A 22,883-nucleotide genomic window follows, 5' to 3' on the forward strand; every position below is an offset into this window, starting at 1 on the left:
CAGAGGCTGTTCAATCAAAACGTACATTTCTTGCATTGCAGCTTTACAGAATCACATACATCTCTATTTCAGATTGATATTGTGAGATTGGGCCTCATGGCTACTCAAGGATGCACATGCACAATCACCAGTTGGATAGAAGTCATCCTAATGAACTTCTAACCAATCTAGTCAAATTGATACTTTCCCCTCCTCATCTCCCTCCCTCCCTGTAGCTCAGTGGTTTCAAGGGAGCCTAGTGACAATGAACAGGTGATGGACTGCCCTCTCCTACCTCTGGAAAAATAACCGGGTCAAGTCATGTGACCCGTGTGACCCCCAGCAACATCCAGCTGAATGAGAGTAAAGGAGCATGGCATGTCATCATCAACAGAGAGGTGAGGTCATCAGGAGGGCAAGGACTGTTCCGATACCAGAAATAAAGCCTTTACAGATGCAGAACACAGTTCCAGAGAGGTTGTGATGCAGTGTTAACTGTTGTGTTTCAGGTTGATGATGCTGAGCTCTATGAGAAGCCATCACCAGCTGAAGACTCTGCTGTGGATCATGTAGAGGAGCAGGTGAATCCAGAGGATCTGTGAAAAACACCCCTCAGACCGTTCAGTATGTGTCAGTTGTCTCTCATACTGTACTTGTTTGCTACTGAGAGAAGGCAGTTGGATATCCCCCCTGTCCAAATCAAATCAAATCACATTCTATTCATCAAATGCGCTGAATACAAGTGCAGACTTTACCATGAAATGCTTACTTACGAGTCTTTTCCCAACAATGCAGTTAAAAAGTAAGAAAATGTATAAATAGATAAAAGAAAATAGTAACACAATAAAATAACAATAACGAGGCTATATACAGGCTATATACAAGGAGTACCGGTACAGAGTCACTGTACTGGGGTATGAGGTAGTTGGGGGGATTGAGGTAATATGTACATATAGATTTGGTTAGGTGATTGATTGAAGTACTATGTACATGTAGGTAGGGGGTAAAATGCAGAAAGTCTGGGTAGCCGTTTAATGAACTGTTCAGCAGTCTTAAGGCTTTGGGGTAGAAGTTATTCAGGAGCCTTTTTAGGTCCAAGACTTGGCGCTCCGGTAGGCTACAACCTTATCGTGTGGTAGCAGAAAGAACAGACTGTGACTTCGGGTGGCTGGAGTCTTTGACAATTTTTAGGGCCTTCCTCTGACCGATAACACTACTACACACAATAACTTTATGTAGCCTCTCTCTCCCTACAGAGCCAGTGCCCACTTCTGTACACACACAATCTGAAACACACTCATACACACTCTGGGATGGACTGTAAGATCAAGGAGGAGGAGTGTGTTCACATGGCTACAGACATCGACAAACACCGTTCATAGTGATGAAGATCTGGGCCAGAGGAGAGGCAGGTGCCTGGATTGGGTTGGGATTGGGCATCTCTGTTCTGACTGGGAAAACATTCCAGTCACGTAGGGGTTTGGCCACCCACAAGGTTGTCTAATGGCCCAGGAGAATTTACCAGTGCTCTTTCTGCAGTAAGACATACCTGTTTCTTGACAAGCTGATTTAGCATGAGAGGACCCATGCTATTTGATCAGCACAAGTATGTCTTCTTTTAAGCCAACTGGAACGCGCACACGCACACACACACACACACACACGCACACACACACGCACACGCACACACACACACACACACGCACACGCACACACACACACACACACACACCCACACGCACACGCATACACACACACGCACACGCACACGCACACGCACACACACACACGCACACACACACACACTCAGCTTATCTTACACCTGCAGAGCTACTCAGTTGAGCGAGTGTGCCAGTCCTGGTCTGATAACCTTAGGAAGTGCTGCTTGACAATGGCATTTTTTTCCAGTCACAACCGGATTCACAACAGATATATCTATGGGAGGATTTCCCCCCCTTTCTCAAGCTCATGTCAAAATTCATGTGATCAGCATTTATCAGTGACCTTGACACACAAATGCTGCACAACACGTGAGCAAGGTTTCATTTGTATTTGGAGACAATTCCTTTCACAGTTTTGGGTTTGGGAAGTTCAAATTATAGAAATCTGTTAGCAGTGTGTGGACTATGCCATTGTTATCATATATTTATGTATATTGTATCTAATTGAAAAGTACCTTAAATATAACATTCTTATCCTTACAAATGGACAGTGCGAACATTAAATGACAATTTCATAGTATTATTCTATAAAGTATACATAGTAAGATGACAGTGTATTTGACGTTTTAATAAAATAGTATATACTGTACATGTGAAAAGGTATTCTACTCATGTACTAACTGACTCCAATAGCAACATAATGAAAGCTGTGTGTGTGTGTGTGTGTGTGTGTGTGTGTGTGTGTGTGTGTGTGTGTGTGTGTGTGTGTGTGTGTGTGTGTGTGTGTGTGTGTGTGTGTGGATAACCTTCGGGGTAGGTTGTCACAATCCTTTGTGACGGATAATGAACTATCTGGCTGTTCTTTAGAGCTTGGCTTTAGTGTATTGAGACTGTTGTTCTATTTCAGTCCACTGGAGGGCACTCAAATACAATACCCACCCAGTGTGTGTGTGTGTGTGTGTGTGTGTGTGTGTGTGTGTGTGTGTGTGTGTGTGTGTGTGTGTGTGTGTGTGTGTGTGTGCGTGCGTGCGTGCATGCGTGCGTGTTTGTGTGTGTCAGTGTGTGTCTGTGCGTGTACGTGTGCGTTTGTGTGTCTGTCATGACTGGTCTGCAAACTAGTTCAAAGATCTTAAATCACCAAATATATTATGTTCCACTGTAGATTTTATTTTTCAGTGAACAGGGACAGCCCATACGACAGCCCATTACCTAACTACCACACCAGCCCACAGACATTGATTGTGAAACAGGCTGATGTGGACGCCCAGTCTCTGCTGTAGAATAGTCTCCACGGTGTCCAGGGGCATCCGCCTCACATCGTACCCCCGAACCGAGGCCTTCGCCTGGGGGTCCACCGGCACAATCTCTCCACCACTAAGGGGGTCGTTCCGGCCCACAGCAGCATATGATGGGAAGTAGGGTCTCTGTGAGGCGGGGAGACTAGAGTTGTAGGAGGGACAGCAGTAGGCAGACCACATGTACTCTGGCACTGCTACCCGGTTGGCCATCCAGCGCTCAGAGAGGTATGACAATGCCCCTGTTACCACATACGCCGGCCCAATGCAGTAGTTACCCATCCGGGCCCTCACCTCAGCTTCCAGCTGAGCCCAGGGGCCAGAGTTTGAGGCTGCCCGCTGAGGGACCACGTTGGTGAGGGTGAAAGTGGCCCGGCGGTCCTCTGGGTTCTGGTGGTGCAGGCTGGGGTTGAGGTGACCCTTGGTGTAGGAAGAGTTGATGTAGTCCTGGAGTACCGCCTGGCTCTCCACCACATTCTGGTCCACGGGCCCACGCCGCGGGAAACTATGCATCTCTGGACTGGCACCGGAGAACGCCAACTAAGAACACAGAGCGAGAGAGGGAACACTGAGACTATAACCGACACAGAGAGAAAGTTAGTTCAACCTACACTACCGTTCAAAAGTTGGAAGTCACTTAGAAATGTTCTTGTTTTTGTTTCTGTCCATTAAAATAACATCAAATTGATCAGAAATACAGTGTGGACATTGTTAATGTTGTAAATGACTATTGTAGCTGGAAACGGCTGATTTTTCATGGAATATCTACATAGGCGTACAGAGGCCCATTATCAGCAACCATCACTCCTGTGTTCCAATGGCACGTTGTGTAAGCTAATCCAAGTTGATAAGTTGTGTAAGCGAATCCAACCCACAAAACACCAGTCTCAATGTCAACAGTGAAGAGGCGACTCCGGGATGCTTACCTGCTAGGCAGAGCTTCTCTGTCCAGTGTCTGTGTTCTTTTGCCCATCTTAATCTTTTATTTGTATTGGCCAGTCTGAGATATGGCTTTTCTTTGCAGCTCTGCCTAGAAGACCAGCATCCTGGAGTCGCCTCTTCACTGTTGACGTTGAGACTGGTGTTTTGCAGGTACTATTTAATGAAGCTGCCAGTTGAGGTCTTGTGAGGCATCTGTTTCTCAAACTAGACACTCTAATGTACTTGTCCTCTTGCTCAGTTGTGCACCGGGGCCTCCCACTCCTCTTTCTATTCTGGTTAAAGCCAGTTTGCACTGTTCTGTGAAGGGAGTAGTACACAGCGTTGTAACAGATCTTCAGTTTCTTGGTAATTTCTCGCATGGAATGGTCTTAATTTCTCCGAACAAGAATAGAGTGACAAGTTTCAGAAGAAAGGTCTTTGTTTCTGGCCATTTTGAGCCTGTAATCGAACCCACAAATGCTGATGCTCCAAATACTCAACAAGTCTAAAGAAGGCCAGTTTTATTGCTTCTTTAATCAGAACAACAGTTTTCAGCTGTGCTAACATAATTGCAAAAGGGTTTTCTATTGATCAATTAGCCTTTTAAAATGATCAACTTGGATTAGCTAACACAACATGCCATTGGAACACAGGAGTGATGGTTGCTGATAATGGGCCTCGGTAGTGTATATGTTTACACATGTTTCCCCCCATCTTTTTACAGTGCTTATTACAGTGTTTATTACATTGTAATAACAAATTCTACCACTGGTATTTACTCTGAGCTGTTGGGTATAAGAAAATAAAAACATAAACAGAGCTTCCAAGCTTCGATTATGATCCAGTCTTTTTGTTCCTGGAAATCACAATTTAAGAAGGGAAACAGAAACAGAATATTTCCCAGATGACATAACTATCACTTTGTTTTAATTGCTTTGGTTGAGAGAAGTCACACTGCTTAACCACTTTTCTAAGAACTCCTGGCTTCACACAAGCCCACATCCACACCTATACACACACACCATAAATAGTATTTTTTTCTTGAATTGAGTAGAATAAAATGGAATAGACCCTGAATTTAATGCACAGTTACACACAGAGAAATACTCCTCACCTGTGGTTCATACATCCACTTGTTCCTGGGCCGTTTGCCTCCTCCAGGGGTAAGTATGTAGGCAGAGTAGAGGGTGGCACGGCGCTGGCGCTGGTACAGGCTGGCAAAGTGGTACTGGTTCCTGTAGCGCTGGCAGATGGGCTGGTACCCCTCTCCCCCCATGCCTTTTGGGGGAGTCTCCATGTAGAAGAAACGGAGGCAAGGGGTGAAGTCACCCACCTCCCCCCAGACCTGACCTCCAAGACTGGCTAGAAGCATGAGCAGAGCCTCCCTACACGAGACAGGCATCCTCCTGCTGAGCGCTGGACTGTTTGTGTTATAGAGAAAAGCCTGTGTATCTATCAGCCGAAACTAGTCACTGACTGTCGTCCAATGTGGTTTAGCTCAGTCCACTCCTGCCCAACTCAGTTCAGTTCAATTCTCTACAGAGAGCCCTATTCTTCTGTTCACTGTCTGTTGAGGCACCTGTGTAATCGATGGAGAGCGGTCTTCTATCAACCTAGCTTCCAAGGTCTTTTATACCCAGTGAGTAGAAACTTAGAGGGTGACACTTTCATCTGACACCTCTCCTCCCCTTCTGTTTCCTTGAGATGCAACTGAACTTCCCCGTGCTGACCATAGTGTCTTCTGGGAAATATACAGCCCTTCTGGGACACACATGGTCACTACATGATAGAGGTTATTATAGGAACAGAAATTGAAAGAGCCTCTGCATTAAATTGACACGCAGGTCACTGAAACTGAGCTGACTGAGTGAAACTAGAGTTACTGGCACCCAAAATGTGACAGAGAGCAGGTTTCATTTGAAGATCCATAGGTATTTCCCATTCCCCCTTGGTGGAATGGAAAGCTGCTGACATCCTACTGATGGATATAGATTAAGGTTCAAGTGTGTTTATGCGTAATCAGTTTCCCTTCTCCTTCCTCAAAAAGCCTTTAATCAGAGTGCTGACTCATCACCAGCCTCAGCTTTTCAAAGCAGTGTTCTGGAACGTTTCCAATCCTCAGGACAACACCTGGTTTAATATCTGACTGTTAAACACTCACCTGTAGACTACCCGCGCACATTCGTCCACTTACAAAATAATTCCAGCATCCAACCCCCAACAATGCACTGTGCAACTGCAATTCATGAATGCAAAGAAAAATGTGTTACAAAACACCTACGTGTATTGTAATGAGATCTGTGATTGTTAAGCCTACACGTAGCCTGAAGGTTAGGCCTACACGTCCACTGTATTTTTTTCGGGATTTTGTGGTAATTGTAATAGGCTCACGTTTTACCATTACGGCGTACCCACAATATTTATTTTGTCAGTAGGCTGGTAGGCTGTAGTAGCTTACTTTCACCCCGGAGTGTGTCAGAGGAGTCCGTGACTAGGCTTTAACATGACTGGTTGTGTTTTTGCAACATTGGCATAGGCACCGCGTCCATAAGGCTAGGACAAGATTTCCCTTTGACTCTCTATGTCCCCTATCCTCCCGGCCGGCTCGGTCCTCCCCTCCTGCTCCGTGGCTTGACGACTCATTGCGAGCTCACAGAACAGGGCTCTGGGCAGCCGAGCGGAAATGGAGGAAAACTAGCCTCCCTGCGGACCTGGCATCTTTTCACTCCCTCCTCTCTACATTTTCTTCCTCTGTTTCTGCTGCTAAAGCCACTTTCTACCACTCTAAATTCCAAGCATCTGCCTCTAACCCTAGGAAGCTCTTTGCCACCTTCTCCTCCCTCCTGAATCCTCCTCCCCCTCCCCTCCCTCCTCCCTCTCTGCGGATGACTTCGTCAACCATTTTGAAAAGAAGGTTGACGACATCCGATCCTCATTTGTTAAGTTAAACGAAACCGCTGGTCCTGCTCACATTGGCCTACCCTATGCTTTGACCTCTTTCTCCCCTCTCTCTCCAGATGAAATCTTGCGACTTGTGACGGCCGGCCGCCCAACAACCTACCCGCTTGACCCTATCCCCTCCTCTCTTCTCCAGACCATTTACGGAGACCTTCTCCCCTACCTCACCTCGCTCATCAACTCATCCTTGACCGCTGGCTACGTCCCTTCCGTCTTCAAGAGAGCGAGAGTTGCACCCCTTATCAAAAAACCTACACTCGATCCCTCCGATGTCAACAACTACAGACCAGTATCCCTTCTTTCTTTTCTCTCCAAAACTCTTGAATGTGCCGTTCTTGGCCAGCTCTCTTGCTATCTCTCTCAGAATGACCTTCTTGATCCAAATCAGTCAGGTTTCAAAACTGGTCATTCAACTGAGACTGCTCTTCTCTGTGTCACGGAGGCTCTCCGCACTGCTAAAGCTAACTCTCTCTCCTCTGCTCTCATCCTTCTAGACCTATCTGCTGCCTTTGATACTGTGAACCATCAGATCCTCCTCTCCACCCTCTCCGTATTGGGCATCTCCGGTGCAGCTCACTCTTGGATTGCGTCCTACCTGACAGGTCGCTCCTACCAGGTGGCGTGGCAAGAATCCGTCTCTGCACCACGTGCTCTCACCACTGGTGTCCCCCAGGGCTCAGTTCTAGGCCCTCTCCTATTCTCGCTAGACGACACACAATTAATCTTCTCCTTTCCCCCTTCTGATAACCAGGTGGCGAATCGCATCTCTGCATGTCTGGCAGACATATCAGTGTGGATGACGGATCACCACCTCAAGCTGAACCTTGGCAAGACGGAGCTGCTCTTCCTCCCGGGGAAGGACTGCCCGTTCCATGATCTCGCCATCATGGTTGACAGCTCCATTGTGTCCTCCTCCCAGAGTGCTAAGAGCCTTGGCGTGACCCTGGACAACACCCTGTCGTTCTCCGCTAACATCAAGGCGGTGACCCGATCCTGTAGGTTCATGCTCTACAACATTCGCAGAGTACGACCCTGCCTTACACAGGAAGCGGCGCAGGTCCTAATCCAGGCACTTGTCATCTCCCGTCTGGATTACTGCAACTCACTGCTGGCGGGGCTCCCTGCCTGTGCCATTAAACCCTTACAACTCATCCAGAACGCCGCAGCCCATCTGGTGTTCAACCTTCCCAAGTTCTCTCACGTCACCCCGCTCCTCCGCACACTCCACTGGCTTCCAGTTGAAGCTCGTATCGGCTACAAGACCATGGTGCTTGCCTACGGAGCTGTGAGGGGAACGGCACCTCCGTACCTTCAGGCTCTGATCAGTCCCTACACCCAAAGAAGGGCACTGCGCTCATCCACCTCTGGCCTGCTCGCCTCCCGCTCAGCCCAGTCAAAACTGTTCGCTGCTCTGGCACCCCAATGGTGGAACAAGCTCCCTCACGACGCCAGGACAGCGGAGTCAATCACCACCTTCCGGAAACACCTGAAACCCCACCTCTTTAAGGAATACCTGGGATAGGATCAAGTAATCCTTCTAACCCCCCCCCCCCCAACCCACCTCCCCACCAAAAAATATATAGGTGTGCTATTGTAAAGTGGTTGTTCCACTGGATATCATAAGGTGGTTGCACCAATTTGTAAGTAGCTCAGGATAAGAGCGTCTGCTAAATGACGTAAATGTAAATGTAATTGAATTAAAACTGCCAAAATGATATAGCCTAATTAGCTTACTCCTGTCTATACACAAAACAAAATCATTTAAAATAGGCTACTATACCAGAAAGCATGATTTGGCCACAGAGGATCATTATCTTCTTTAATAAATAGAAAAAGCTGTGGGTTGTTTTAAATCGCATAGCAACAGACGGAAGGGCCCGCAATTTGCAAATAGCAGTTTGTTGAGCTGTGACTGTCAGTAAAAAGCAAAGAGACACAGCCAGGCATATCGCAATATTTAAAAATACAATTGCGGAAAACCCGTTTGGAAAGTAAATTACTATTGCTGTAAAAAGAGTAGCCTATCTTATTGGCACCAGTGGAGAACATCGGACATATCCCCAGTGAGTGTGCATATTCACCGTCTTTATCATTGGGTCAGTGACTGGGTTTAGTTTGTTTTTGGATGTCATACTGTATTTCTCAGTGTCGGCAGAGTAGGCTACCGTATAATGTTTATCGTAGGCTATTAAAAAATATTCTGCTAATGTCTCCATTCATGTAAAATGTTGCATAATAGCATGGAATGTGAAGATAAAAGGCCAACAAGAAATATATCTGATAGGCTATAGCCTAGGCCGACTCTACACCACTGCGCACTGCATTGAACAGTCTTTTTTGAGTGTTTGAGTTATATTAGCCTAAAATATGACTATCCAATCTAATCATCACATTAGGCATAGTAAGCTATCTTACATAAGTTTGCAAATGCGAGGATGCGTGGATATAAGGGTGTCTTTTTATGGTGAAAATGAGCTTCCTCAAACTTGAAACCCACGGGCCGCCTATGTTAAAAGGAATTGCATGTTAACGGTGATATGACAAATCTTTATTTGGCCTAGGCTACTAGGCCCAGATATAATTTATTAAATTAATAGGGATTCTATATAAGTAATTCTATATGATTACACCCCTAGGCTATAAAACAAATGTGTGCACGCACTTGGGTGTCCCATACCCGTAATAAATGATATCTACTTTCACCCTGGACACATTTACATTACAGTTACATTACATTTATAGCCCAGATGCTCCATTTCAACTATCCAGTCCCTTCTAGATCCAAGAACGCTTAAGGGATGTATAGAAGTAGGAACTAGGAGCCTACATGAAACTGGGCCAGGGAGACACCTGGTTCAGTACGCGGCTAACCGCGGGATCTGTGGACTTGTAGACGCATGTCTTCACCCTCTTCCGTGAAACAGAGGAGCTCAGACACTGTCAGTTCAGACAGACCACGCCCTCTCAAATACGGAAGAGTGAACTTTTCCACTGCATCAACCAGCTACTTTCTGAGCTCAACCCCCTGTCCCTTCAGTGAGCAGACGGCTCGGAATGGCTACTGATGCCAGCGCGCTTGAGGAGCTACATAGCGAGCTCAGCTGTCCCGTATGCCTCGACCTCTTCCGTGAGCCGGTGATCCTCGAGTGCGGACACCACTTCTGCCGTGTGTGCATTACGCAGTGCTGGGAGGCCAAGTCCGACGAGCACCCGACTTGCCCGCAGTGCCGGAAGACATGCCCTCAGAAGCTGCGTCCTAACTCGCTTCTGTGTAACGTCGTGGACAGCGTGAGGAGAGCCCGATCCATGGATTTGAAACCCGGGGACGCGGAGCGCACGCAGGAGGATACAGAAGAACGACAACGGGGGGCCAGTATGCCCAGCTCCGGTTTCAGTTTCACTGGTTCTTCTCAGCGCCACGAGCCCGACCTTTGCGAGGAGCACGAGGAGAAGCTGAAGCTATACTGTGAAGATGATCAGCTCGCGATCTGCCTGGTGTGCGGGATGTCCCGAGTTCACAAGACGCACAACGTCATCCCCATCAATGAGGCGTTCGAGAACTACAAGGTAACACTGGAACAATATTTAGTATTTATATATCTACCTATATAGGTGTTTTGCTTCAGAAATACATATGGGGTAATAATACATCACTGTCACAGGGACCTGGCGCATTGGAATGCATCAGGTATGCTAAAACCTGCCCATAAATCTGAAACTGCAAAATGTACAAAGTTACTATATTAAATCAGATATTTTTTTTAACAAGTTTGGACCCAAGCAAGGAGTGTTATTTAAAAAAAAAATTGTTTTAAGACAATTGGGTCTTTTACATGGTTACCTGACATGACAGTTATTTTAAAGGTCACGAACAGTCAATATCATGTTTTTAATGAAATTGGATTATATTTGAAGGAAACCCGATCAAAGTATGATGACCAAATTATTAAAAGTTACTGTTGCTTCTACATTGATCAAGTTTGATCATGAAGTTACTGGTCCCCTCCCCATGTCAAACACTTGGATTCATTATGAAGGGGACAAGGTGACATCACCTTAACTCTCATTATAATACACCAATGGTAACATGATATTCTCTTACTTAATTTAAATAAATACTGCCTTGTAACCAACATTGGAGAAGGCATGTTTGCAGAGGGGCATTGTTTATATAGCTACTGGTGCCAAAATGTGACTGTAGGGTGTCAGCAAATATAATTGAAAGTTTACCCTATCTATGGCAAAGATATTTATATGTTTCCCCTTTCATCTGTCTGGTGTTAGGTAGTTACTGGCTAGCGAGGTCTTGAGCCAGCATGGAGCAAAAGGGGGAAGCTCATTCAAAACTTTGACACAGTTGTCATGTCAACACATCCGTCAGTGCTGCTGTGAACCGCATCACAAGAGATGCCAAATGGGAGATGTATAAAAAAAAATATATATATATATATATATATATATATATATACATACACAGTACCAGTCAAAAGTTTGGACACACCTACTCATTCAAGGGATTTTCTTTATTTTTACTATTTTCTACATTGTAGAATAATAGTGAAGACATGAACACTATGAAATAACACATGGAATCATGTAGTAAACAAAAAAGTGTTAAACAAATCAAAATATATTTTATATTTGAGATTCTTCAAAGTAGCCATCCTTTGCCTTGATGACAGCTTTTCACACTTTTTGACTGGTACTGTATATATATAATTGATGCAATTTTAATATTGTTTGAGTTGCTTTGTGTATCACCAAATTTGCTTGAGATGATTTTACTGCAACACTGCTCACTGCATCTAAGTTGCTTTACATTAGAGGTCGACCGATTAATCGGAATAGCCAATTAATTAGGGCCGATTTCAAGTTTTCATAACAATCGGTAATCGGTATTTTTGGCCACCGATTTGCCGATTATTATTTTTTACACCTTTATTTAACTAGGCAAGTCAGATTAAGAACACATTCTTATTTTCAATGACGGCCTAGGAACGGGGGCTAACTGCCTTGTTCAGGAGGGATTAGGGGGTTCGTTTTTGCAACCTTCTGGTTACTAGTCCAATGCTCTAACCACCTGCCTTACATTGCACTCCACGAGGAGCCTGCATGGCAGGCTGACTACCTGTTACGCGAGGGCAGCAAGAAACCAAGGTAAGTTGCTAGCTAGCATTAAACTTATCTTATAAAAAACTATCAGTCTTAACATAATCACTAGTTAACTACACATGGTTGATGATATTACTTGTTTATCAAACGTGTCCTGTGTTGCAAATAATCGATGCGGTGCCTGTTAATTTCTCATCGAATCACAGCCTACTTCGACAAACGGGTGATTTAACAAGCGCATTTGTGTCGTTGCACCAATGTACCTAACCATAAACATCAATGCCTTTCTTTAAAATCAATACACAAGTATATATTTTTAAACCTGCATGTTTAGTTAATATTGCCTGCTAACATGAAATTGTGTCACTGCTCTTGCGTTCATTGCCTGGCTCGTTGTGAACTAATTTGCCAGAATTTTACGTAATTATGGCATACCATTGAAGGTTGTGCAATGTAACAGCAATATTTAGACTTAGGGATGCCACCCGTTAGATAAAATACGGACCGGTTCCGTATTTCACTGAAAGAAAAAAAACTTTTGTTTTCGAGATGATAGTTTCCGGGTTCGACCATATTAATGACCTAAGGCTCGTGTTTATTATATTATAATTAAGTCTATGATTTGATAGAGCAGTCTGACTGAGCGATGGTAGGCACCAGCAGGCTCGTAAGCATTAATTCAAACAGCACTTTACGGCGTTTTGCCAGCAGCTTTCGCAATGCATTACGCTGTTTATGACTTCAAGCCTGTCAACTCCCAAGATTAGGCTAGTGTAACCGATGTGAAATGGCTAGCTAGTTAGCAGGTGCGCGCTAATAGCATTTCAAACGTCACTCGCTCTGAGACTTGGAGTAGTTGTTCCCCTTGCTCTGCATGGGTAATGCTGCTTCGAGGGTGGCTGTTGTCGATGTGTTCCTGGTTCGAGCCTAGGTAGGAGCGAGGAGAGGGACAGAAGCTATACTGTTACACTGGCAATACTAAAGTGCCTATAAGAACATCCAATAGTCAAAGGTATATGAAATACAAATTGTATAGAGAGAAATAGTCCTATAATTCCTATAATAACTACAACCTAAAACTTCTTACCTGGGAATATTGACGACTCATGTTAAAAGGAACCACCAGCTTTCATATGTTCTCATGTTCTGAGCAAGGCAGTTAAACGTTAGCTTTGTTACATGGCACATATTGCACTTTTACTTTCTTCTCCAACAATTTATTTTAGCATTATTTAAACCAAATTGAACATGTTTCATTATTTATTCGAGGCTAAATTGATTTTATTGATGTATTATATTAAGTTAAAATAAGTGTTCATTCAGTATTGTTGTAATTGTCATTATTACAAGTAAATAAAAAAATAATCCGATTAATCGGCACCGGCTTTTTTTGGTCCTCCAATAATCGGTATTGGTATCGGCGTTGAAAAATCAGAATCGGTCGACCTATACTTTACATAGGCATTTCAAAGAGCTGTCAGTCAAGGCGACCCTATGAATATAAGATCCCCGCCCACTCATCTTGTCTTTTCAAATTTCCTGGTAGTTGGCCATGAGAGAAAAAGTACTTTTCAGGATGACTGTTCAGGACCTTTAAACCAGCCACTCAGGTCAGTGTGAGTTTATACTCCGAGAGGAATTCAGCATGCCGCTGTCAGGGTTTAGTTCCCAGACATATTAAACCTGTTTTATTTGCCGTGGATGTTTGGTGACATACCTGTCACCACACTGTTTTTACAAATCTTACCCGTCTAAATTCTAACTTTGTTTGGGTACATTTGGGTAACTTGTTGAAATGGGTCCAGTTAGTTGTAAATGCTCTTGGATCATATGAGTTACATTAAGCTTGTTGTCAGAGAGACTACAGAGGATCCAAAACAGTACATCTTATTATTGACAAGAGAGTTATGCCTAATTCAATCTCTGTATAACGGAAACATACTCTGTTTTATGAGTTCTATTCTCTTAACTTCACTATGTCTCTCTCTGTGTGTGTGTGTGTGTGTGTGTGTGTGTGTGTGTGTGTCCGTGTATGACCTGTTTCCCTTCTTCCTCTTCTGCAGGACAAGCTGTCCAGAGCCCTGGAGAGAGTACAGCTCCAGACAGGACAGGCTTCTCTCCATCAGGTCCAGACCAACAACAAGATCATGCTCATCAAGGTATACTGACTGCGTGTGTGTGTGTGCGTCAGTGAGAGGATTCTGGTTTGCGGTGCCCCTAGTCCGAACCAGAATTTCTGTTGACCATGGAACATTCTCCTGCGTTGTCTCACCCAAGCACATGAAAATGAGTTGAATTATAAAGGCTTTGTCAATATGATTATGTTGACAGGTGTCACATCAAATATTGGATTGTTGGGAATGTCTAATGCACAATGGTACTCTGAGATTATGATACAGATTATGGGATTAGTGTTCACCCATTCTTCCTCTCAGAAACATTGCAGACACACACACACACATATTCTCACACACCTAATGTAAGCACACACCATGAGAGTGACGTAAAATACTGGCCTTAGTTAGCACTTAGCAGTGATAAGGTCAATGCTAGAATTTAGAATGGCCCCGGGACTCCCCCTCTGTGTTCTAACACAGGCTTCACCTCACAAGGTAAAGTCTATAAGAGCGTTGTACGTATGTGTCTAAGGCAGATATGGAATGTGCAGGATGTCAGGGGGGCGGTAGAGTCCTGCCTTTAAGATGAACAGAGCATGTGGGCCCCATTAAGGAGGAATGCCCTGTGTGTCTATGTGTCTGTTTGTCTGACACATGCTGACAAACTTACTCTCTGACAGTCACTCGATCTTTCACTTCCCTCTGTCTCTCTGTAGGGCACAGGAAGTAAGTAAGGATGTATGTCAATGATCTAGCCATAAAATGTGTGTGTGTGTGTGTGTGTGTGTGTGTGTGTGTGTGTGTGTGTGTGTGTGTGTGTGTGTGTGTGTGTGTGTGTGTGTGTGTGTGTGTGTGGTGTGTGTGTGTGTGTGTGTGTGTGTGTGTGTGTGTAGCGGAGGTGGTTAGCTGTTCCTGAGATGTGTGACCTTTTCTTTTGATTATTTTCAGTAAACTGACTGAGATTTTAATGGAACACTGCGTTTCTTTCTTCCTTACATGATCAGTTATTGAAATGTTGCCATGTGTGTCTGTTTTGTGCTTCGTGTTGTCTTTGTTGTGTATTGTTCTATATCATTGCTGTCTCCGCCTCTGGAAAGCCCGTCATTGTAAATAGGAATTGGTTCTTAATGGACGATCTTGTATCATTAAAGGTTGAATAAAATAAAAAAAGTAAAAACTTGTTTTAGCTCTAACACCATGACTAAAGCTCAGTGGGCTAATCCAAGATGGCTTTGCAGTAGGATGTGTGTATCTGTCTTTGTCTTATCCCGTGTAAATAGCAGGTCTTTTTTGTATATATCTTAATCTCACTTTCTATCTACCACCTAAATATACTTTCCTGCAACCCGCCTCACCCAATGTGGTACTGATCTGCTATTTTTACTCCTTATAACTGGAACTTCCATCAGGAGCTAGCCAGCTAACTAGCTACTAGTCTTTGTTAGCCACGGCTAGCGGTCTTCGCCTTTTCCCCATCATCATCCAGCCTTAGCTCGAACAAGACCTGCCAGTCTGTACAGCGCGATATCAAATCAGAGCATATCGGACTGCTTCTCTCTACCATATCACCGGATTCCTGCCGCTTTGGATCATTACACCGGATCATTGCAGCTAGCTAGCTGCAAACGAGTGGCTACTGTTAGCTAACGCCTCTGTCCCGAAGCAAGCACCAGCTAGCATTGAGCTAGGCCCATATACCAGCTAATTCTAGGGCTACAATACCTCCTTTGCCAATTGGCCTGGAGCCTTTATTGTCGAAACAGAGTCCCGCCAATCCATCACAACTGGACTGCCGACGTGATCGCCCGATGTGGTCTCAACAGGCTATTCTGTTACGATGTCACCGAAGAACCATCTACTATCCCCGGCCCGCTAGCTTTTCTGAACGCTGTGTCCCCTGCTCTCCTAGCGTAGTAGTGACTACCGAACGGCACTCTGACTCACCTATTGCTGCTCTTTTGACCCTATGATCATTCAGCTACATAGCTGATGCCCCCTGGACTGTTTCAATAACACGGTCCTTCATTTAGTTTACCTGTCGGCCTCAGCCTTGAACTCAGGTCCTGTATGTACCTAACAGACCCGCTCTGCCCATTCATTGCCATTTACCCGTTGTTGTCTGAGCTCTCCTGATCAACACCTGTGATTGCTTTATGCCTCTCTCTAATGTCAATATGCCTTGTCTACTGCTGTCTTGGCTAGTTCTTACGGTTTTATTTCACTGTAGAGCCCTCAGTCCCACACAAAATGCCTTAGATAGCTCCTTTGTCCCACCCCACACACATGCGGAGACCTCACCTGGCTTAACTCGTGCCTCCAGAGACGAAACCTCTCTCATCGTCACTCAACGCCTAGGTTTATCTCCACTGTACTCACATCCTACCATACCCTTGTCTGTACATTATGCCTTGAATCTATTCTACCACGCCCAAAAATCTGCTCCTTTTATTCTCTGTTCCCAACGCACTAGACGACCAGTTCTTATAGCCTTTAGCCATACCCTTATCCTACTCCTCCTCTTTCCTCTGGTGATGTAGTGGTTAACCCAGGCCCTGTAGCCCCCAGTTCCACCCCTATTCCCCAGGCGCTATCATTTGTTGACTTCTGTAACCGAAAACAGTTTCAAATAAATGATATCATTACGTGCACCACCACCCATGTTATTTACATTATTAAATGTCCATGTCGGCTCTGCTATGTCGGTAAGACCTCCCGCTCTCTCAAACAGAGAATTAGTGAACATAAAAGTAAAATCAGGCGAAACGACAGGGATTATCCAGTCGCAGTACATTTTAATGACCTAAAACATGACATTTCTACCTTTAGATTTTGTGGCATAGAGAAAGTCAAGCAAAATAGAATGTTTTTGGATTTTCACCCTCCAGACATTATTTCCTAAAGGACTTAATGATGAAATGCCTATGTATGTTATGTTGTGAATTTGAACATGAATTATGTGCCTATTTAAGATTACTCTGATGTTTTTCGTATGATGTACCCAATGATTAATGAAAACTTGCTATGTCCTCATTGTGGTTTTATGGACGTGTTTAATGCATCTTATTTATACACTTTTGTAGTGTTTGTGAAATGCATATTATGTTTGGTAGCACTTATTTATTTTTCCTTTGCCTCCAACCCCTTTCCATGCGTGGAATGGATGTGGGTGGGGCTAGGTCTACATAGAGGTGCTGTTTTCAGAAAATTCACAAAAGCTCTGACGAAGGCCGTGAGGCCGATACGTAAGCTTATTAAATATCAGTGATACCATCAAGAGCAGTGTGCAGTTTCCTTTTTCCTTCATCCTGTTTCAACTGTTGCCATGCACCTGCAATAAGATTGCTCAGATGTGCGAGTGCCTTTTGAATTTTGGACTTCTGTAACCGTAAAAGCCTTGGTTTCATGCATGTTAACATCATAAGCCTCCTTCCTAAGTTTGTTTTATTCACTGCTTTAGCACACTCCACCAACCCTGATGTCCTAGCCGTGTCTGAATCCTGGCTTAGGAATGCCACCAAAAATTCTGAAATTTCCATCCCCAACTACAACATTTTCTGCCAAGATAGAACTGCCAAAGGGGGTGGAGCTGCAATCTACCGCAGAGATCTGTCATGCTATCCAGGTCTGTGCCCAAACAGTTAGAGCTTCTACTTTTAAAAATCCACCTTTCCAGAAATAAGTCTCTCAATGTTGCCGCTTGTTATAGACCCCCCTCAGCCCCCAGCTGTGCCCTGGACACCATATGTGAATTAATTGTCCCCCATTTATCTTCAGAGTTTGTACTGTTAGGTGACCTAAACTGGGATATGCTTAACACCCCGGCCGTCCTACAATCTAAGCTAGGTGCCCTCAATCTCCCACAAATTATCATGGAACCTACCAGGTACAACCCTAAATCCGTAAACACGGGCACCCTCATAGATATCATCCTGACCAACCTGCCCTCTAAATACACCTCTGCTGTCTTCAACCAGGATCTCAGCGATCACTGCCTCATTGCCTGTGTCCGTAATTGGTCCGCGACCACCCCTCATCACTGTCAAACGCTTCCTAAAACACTTCAGCGAGCAGGCCTTTCTAATCGACCTGGACCGGGTATCCTGGAAGGATATTGACCTCATTCCGTCGGTAGAGGATGCCTGGTTGTTCTTTAAAAGTGCTTTCCTCACCATCTTAAATAAGCATGCCCCATTCAAAAAATGTAGAACTAAGAACAGATATAGCTCTTGGTTCACTCCAGACCTGACTGCCCTTGACCAGCACAAAAACATCCTGTGGCGTACTGCATTTGCATCGAATAGCCCCTGTGATATGCAACTTTTCATGGAAGTCAGGAACCAATATACACAGTCAGTTAGGAAAGCCAAGGCTAGCTTTTTCAAACAGAAATTTTCATCCTGTAGCACAAACTCCAAAAAGTTCTGGGACACTGTAAAGTCCATGGAGAATAAGAGCACCTCCTCTCAGCTGCCCACTGCACTGAGGCTAGGAAACACTGTCACCACTGATAAATCCACTATAATTGAGAATTTCAATAAACATTTTTCTATGGCTGGCCATGCTTTCCACCTGGCTACCCCTACCCCTGTCAACAGCTCTGCACCCCCCACAGCAACTTGCCCAAGCCTCCACCCTTTCTCCTTCACCCAAATCCAGATAGCTGATGTTCTGAAAGAGCTGCAATCTGGACCCCTACAAATCAGCTGGGCTAGACAATCTGGAGCCTCTCTTTCTAAAATTATCTGCCACAATTGTTGCAACCCCTATTACTAGCCTGTTCAACCTCTCTTTCGTATCGTCTGAGATTACTAAAGATTGGAAAGCTGCCGCAGTCATCCCCCGCTTCAAAGGGGGAGACACTCTAGACCCAAACTGTTAGACCTATATCTATCCTACCCTGCCTTTCTAAAGTCTTCGAAAGCCAAGTTAACAAACAGATCACCGACCATTTTGAATCCCACCGTACCTTCTCGGCTATGCAATCTGGTTTCCGAGCTGGTCATGGGTGCACCTCAGCCACGCTCAAGGTCCTATACGATATCATAATCTCCATCGATAAAAGACAATACTGTGTAGCCGTCTTCATCGACCTGGCCAGGGCTTTTGACTCTGTCAAAACTCAACAGCCTTGGTTTCTCAAATGACTGCCTAGCCTGGTTCACCAACTACTTCTCAGATAGAGTTCAGTGTGTCAAATCGGAGGGCCTGTAGTCCGGACCTCTGGCAGTCTCTATGGGGGTGCCACAGGGTTCAATTCTCGGGCTGACTCTTTTCTCTGTATACATCAATGATGTCACTCTTGCTGCTGGTGATTCTCTGATCCACCTCTACGCAGATGACACCATTCTGTATACTTCTGGCCCAACACTCTACTCAGCAAACTGGATGTAGTCTATCACAGTGCCATCCGTTTTGTCACCAAAGCCCATATACTACCCACCACTGCAACCTGTATGCTCTCATTGGCTGGCCCTCGCTTCATATTCGTCGCCAAACCCACTGGCTCCAAGTCATCTATAAGTCTATGCTAGGTAAAGCCCCGCCTTTTCTCAGCTCACTGGTCACCATAGCAGCACCCACCCGTAGCACGTGCTCCAGCAGGTATATTTCACTGGTCACCCCCAAAGCCAACTCCTCTTTGGCCGCTTTGCAAAAATCACTGAAGCTGGAGTCTTATATCTCCCTCACTAACTTTGAGCATCAACTGTCAGAGCAGCTTACCGATCATTGCACCTGTACACAGCCCATCTGTAAATAGCCCACCCAACTACCTCATTCCCATACTGTTATTTATTTGTTTGCTCATTGCACCCCAGTATCCCTACTTGCACATTCATCTTCTGCACATCTATCACTGCAGTGTTTAATTGCTGAATTGTAATTATTTTGCCACTGTGGCCTATTTATTGCCTTACCTCCCTAATCTTATTACATTTGCACACACTGTATATAGACTTTTCTATTGTGTTATTGACTGTACGTTTGTTTATTCCATGTGTAACTCTGTGTTGTTTTTGTCGCACCGCTTTGCTTTATCTTGGCCAGGTCGCAGTTGTAAATGAGAACTTGTTCTCAACTGGCTTACCTGGTTAAATAAAGGTGAATAAAAAAAATAACAAAGTCCTTAAATGTATTCCATACCCAGTCTGTAACACAATTTTTTTTCTCTGTTTCTCCCCACATCAGGAGCGAGCTGGGGACATGGAGGTGCAGGTGAGTGCAGAGTTTGGACGTCTGAGGGAGTTCCTTCTCCAGGAGGAGGAGAGAGTGAAGGAGAGACTGCAGAGGGAGAAGGAAAAGAGGCTCAACCAATTGGAGGAGGCCCTCAAACACACCACAGAGCAAATCGGCCAATTAGAGCAAACCGCCGACCAGCTTCACATCAAACTCCGAGAGGAGGAGAACCCGGCACAACTCAGGGTGAGAGGAGAGGGGAAGAGGAAAGGAGAGGGGGAAGGAGATAGAAGGGAGGAAATATGGATTTTAGAGGAGGGAAAGGGGTTAAGGGTGGTGGTGGAAAAAGAACTAGAGGGACAGTGGGAAAGGGAAAGAGGAGGGTAGAAGGTTTCTGAGTAGGAGAAGAAGAGTATGCGTGTCTCAGCATGGCCTCATATCTCTGTTTTTATTTCTTACAGGGAATCAAAGATTTTATTGGAGGGTAAGTCATTAAATCCATGGTTGTTATTTGATGCTACAGCTCATAGAGCTCTGCAACATCCACATGACTCCACATGATTGAATTAACTAAAAAAAAAAGGTAACCCAATGTTCCACAGTGTTTCATTCATCTTTATTTGTTCTATAAGGGTACTTTGTAAATTAGATAAAGACTCAGAAACAGGCCTTTCTAGGTAAATGAAACTCTTTCTATCTCTCTATCTCTCTATCTCTCTCCGTCTCTCAGGACGGAGAGTGTGTTTGAGCGCCCCCCGGAGGTGCGTGTGGATCTGCAGGAGGGGGAGTTCCTGGGACCACTGCAATACCGCACCTGGAGGAGGATGAACTCTGGGCTTCAGCCAGGTACAACCACAGCCATATAGAGTTAGACCACACACACCTCACCCAAACCTGACCACATTGTAGACCACACCTGAATCCATTAGTTCACAGCTCTCACATATGTGACCACATTTCACCACAGGGTCCACCTGATTGCATTCTATCAAACCTGACTGCACCTAACAGTATTCAACCACACCTATGAGCTGGCCTGCATACACCAGGATTAACACTCGACCTCACACCCAATAGCTGTTGTTAATATTTGAATGCCTCTGTCTCTCCCTAGGTGTGACAGCAGTGACTCTGGATCCAGACACAGCCTACCCCAGGCTGTGGGTGTCCCCGTGCTGCACCCAGGTCAGTGTGGGGGACATCCAGCCCAACCTGCCCAACAACCCTGAGCGCTTCACCCGCTACAACATCGTCCTGGGCAGCCAGGCCTTCACCTCAGGGCAACACTACTGGGTGGTTGAGGTGGGCACCAAGACGGCCTGGGGGCTGGGGGTGGCAGCCGCTTCGGTCAACAGGAAGGACAAGATCAGCCTGTGTCCAGACGATGGCTTCTGGACCCTGGTGATGAGAGACGGGCGGGACGGGAGTGAGTACGAGGCCTGCACCAACCACGAGGAGAGCCTGCTGCACCCCCCTCGCCCCCCCAGGAGGGTAGGGGTGTACCTGGACTACGGGAGGGGTGTTGTGGCGTTTTACGACGCAGGGGATATGAGTCACCTGTTCACATTCTCCGACACCACGTTCACAGAGCCGGTGTTCCCCTACTTCAACCCCTGGCCAATCATCAACGGGAGAAACCGGGAACCTCTTATTATTGTTAGCCCAGACCCAGAGGCATGAGAGATGTTAGCAAATGTCAGAGAACACTGAGAGCCAAATACAAGAAAGGTTAGAAAAGCTGTACAGCATCATACTCACTAATGTACTAACACTATACCAGTGTTCACTGTTTATCCATGGTAACATAAAGGACAAATGTTTTGTGTTTGAAGAGAGCACATGCCAGTGGACTTTAAAGTAAGCTACATGGGAAAACGAATTGAAAAGTACCTTAAATATAACATTCTTATCCTTACAAATGGACAGTGCGAACATTAAATGACAATTTCATAGTATTATTCTATAAAGTATACATAGTAAGATGACAGTGTATTTGACGTTTTAATAAAATAGTATATACTGTACATGTGAAAAGGTATTCTACTCATGTACTAACTGACTCCAATAGCAACATAATGAAAGCTGTGTGTGCGCGTGTGCGTGCATGTGCGTGCGTGTGCGTGTGTGTGTGTGTGTGTGTGTGTGTGTGTGTGTGTGTGTGTGTGTGTGTGTGTGTGTGTGTGTGTGTGGATAACCTTCGGGGTAGCATTGTGACGGATAATGAACTTGACTTTTAGTGAATTGAGACTGTTGTTCTATTTCAGTCCACTGGAGGGCGCTCAAACACAATACCCACCCGGGGTGTGTGTGTGTGTGTGTGTGTGTGTGTGTGTGTGTGTGTGTGTGTGTGTGTGTGTGTGTGTGTGTGTGTGTGTGTGTGTGTGTGTGTGTGTTGGGGGTAGGGGGAGATAGGAATGATGCAGTAGAGTAAAGGGTCTGGTGGAAACATTCGCTGATTGTAGAATAAAAATGTGCTACATCCACAATGTGGTCGTTCTACAGATAGATCACACTGTTAGGTTCTCATTTTCAGAGTACAAACTCAAAGGACACTATGAAAGCTTAAACCAAGTTTATTCTTCCCAGAGGGTCAATACAGCTGCATTAGACAAAAACATGGTTTCACCCGTGGTAGTATACATACCCCACTTTGGGTGGAGTCTCCT

General features: G+C 45.0%; 2 protein-coding genes across 2 annotated transcripts; one reads left to right on the top strand and one right to left on the bottom strand.

The window, feature by feature from the left end:
• Window positions 1–2,700: 2,700 nt before the first annotated feature.
• Window positions 2,701–5,624, bottom strand: LOC106604607 (endonuclease domain-containing 1 protein). The gene is made up of 2 exons (XM_014199430.3): window positions 4,971–5,624; window positions 2,701–3,475 (listed from the first exon to the last, which is right to left on the bottom strand). The coding sequence occupies exons 1-2, from the start codon at window positions 5,256–5,258 to the stop codon at window positions 2,846–2,848; spliced, it is 918 nt and encodes a 305-aa protein (XP_014054905.1). The 5' UTR covers window positions 5,259–5,624; the 3' UTR covers window positions 2,701–2,845.
• Window positions 5,625–9,770: 4,146 nt separating this feature from the next.
• LOC106604648 (zinc-binding protein A33) lies at window positions 9,771–22,251 on the top strand. Its single transcript, XM_014199501.3, has 6 exons — window positions 9,771–10,381; window positions 13,990–14,085; window positions 20,230–20,463; window positions 20,679–20,701; window positions 20,948–21,063; window positions 21,332–22,251. The coding sequence occupies exons 1-6, from the start codon at window positions 9,869–9,871 to the stop codon at window positions 21,895–21,897; spliced, it is 1,548 nt and encodes a 515-aa protein (XP_014054976.3). The 5' UTR covers window positions 9,771–9,868; the 3' UTR covers window positions 21,898–22,251.
• Window positions 22,252–22,883: the final 632 nt, after the last annotated feature.

The sequence above is a fragment of the Salmo salar genome, chromosome 05 (assembly GCF_965601325.2).
Source record: "Salmo salar chromosome 05, fSalSal1, whole genome shotgun sequence".
NCBI classification, from domain to species: Eukaryota; Metazoa; Chordata; class Actinopteri; order Salmoniformes; family Salmonidae; genus Salmo; species Salmo salar.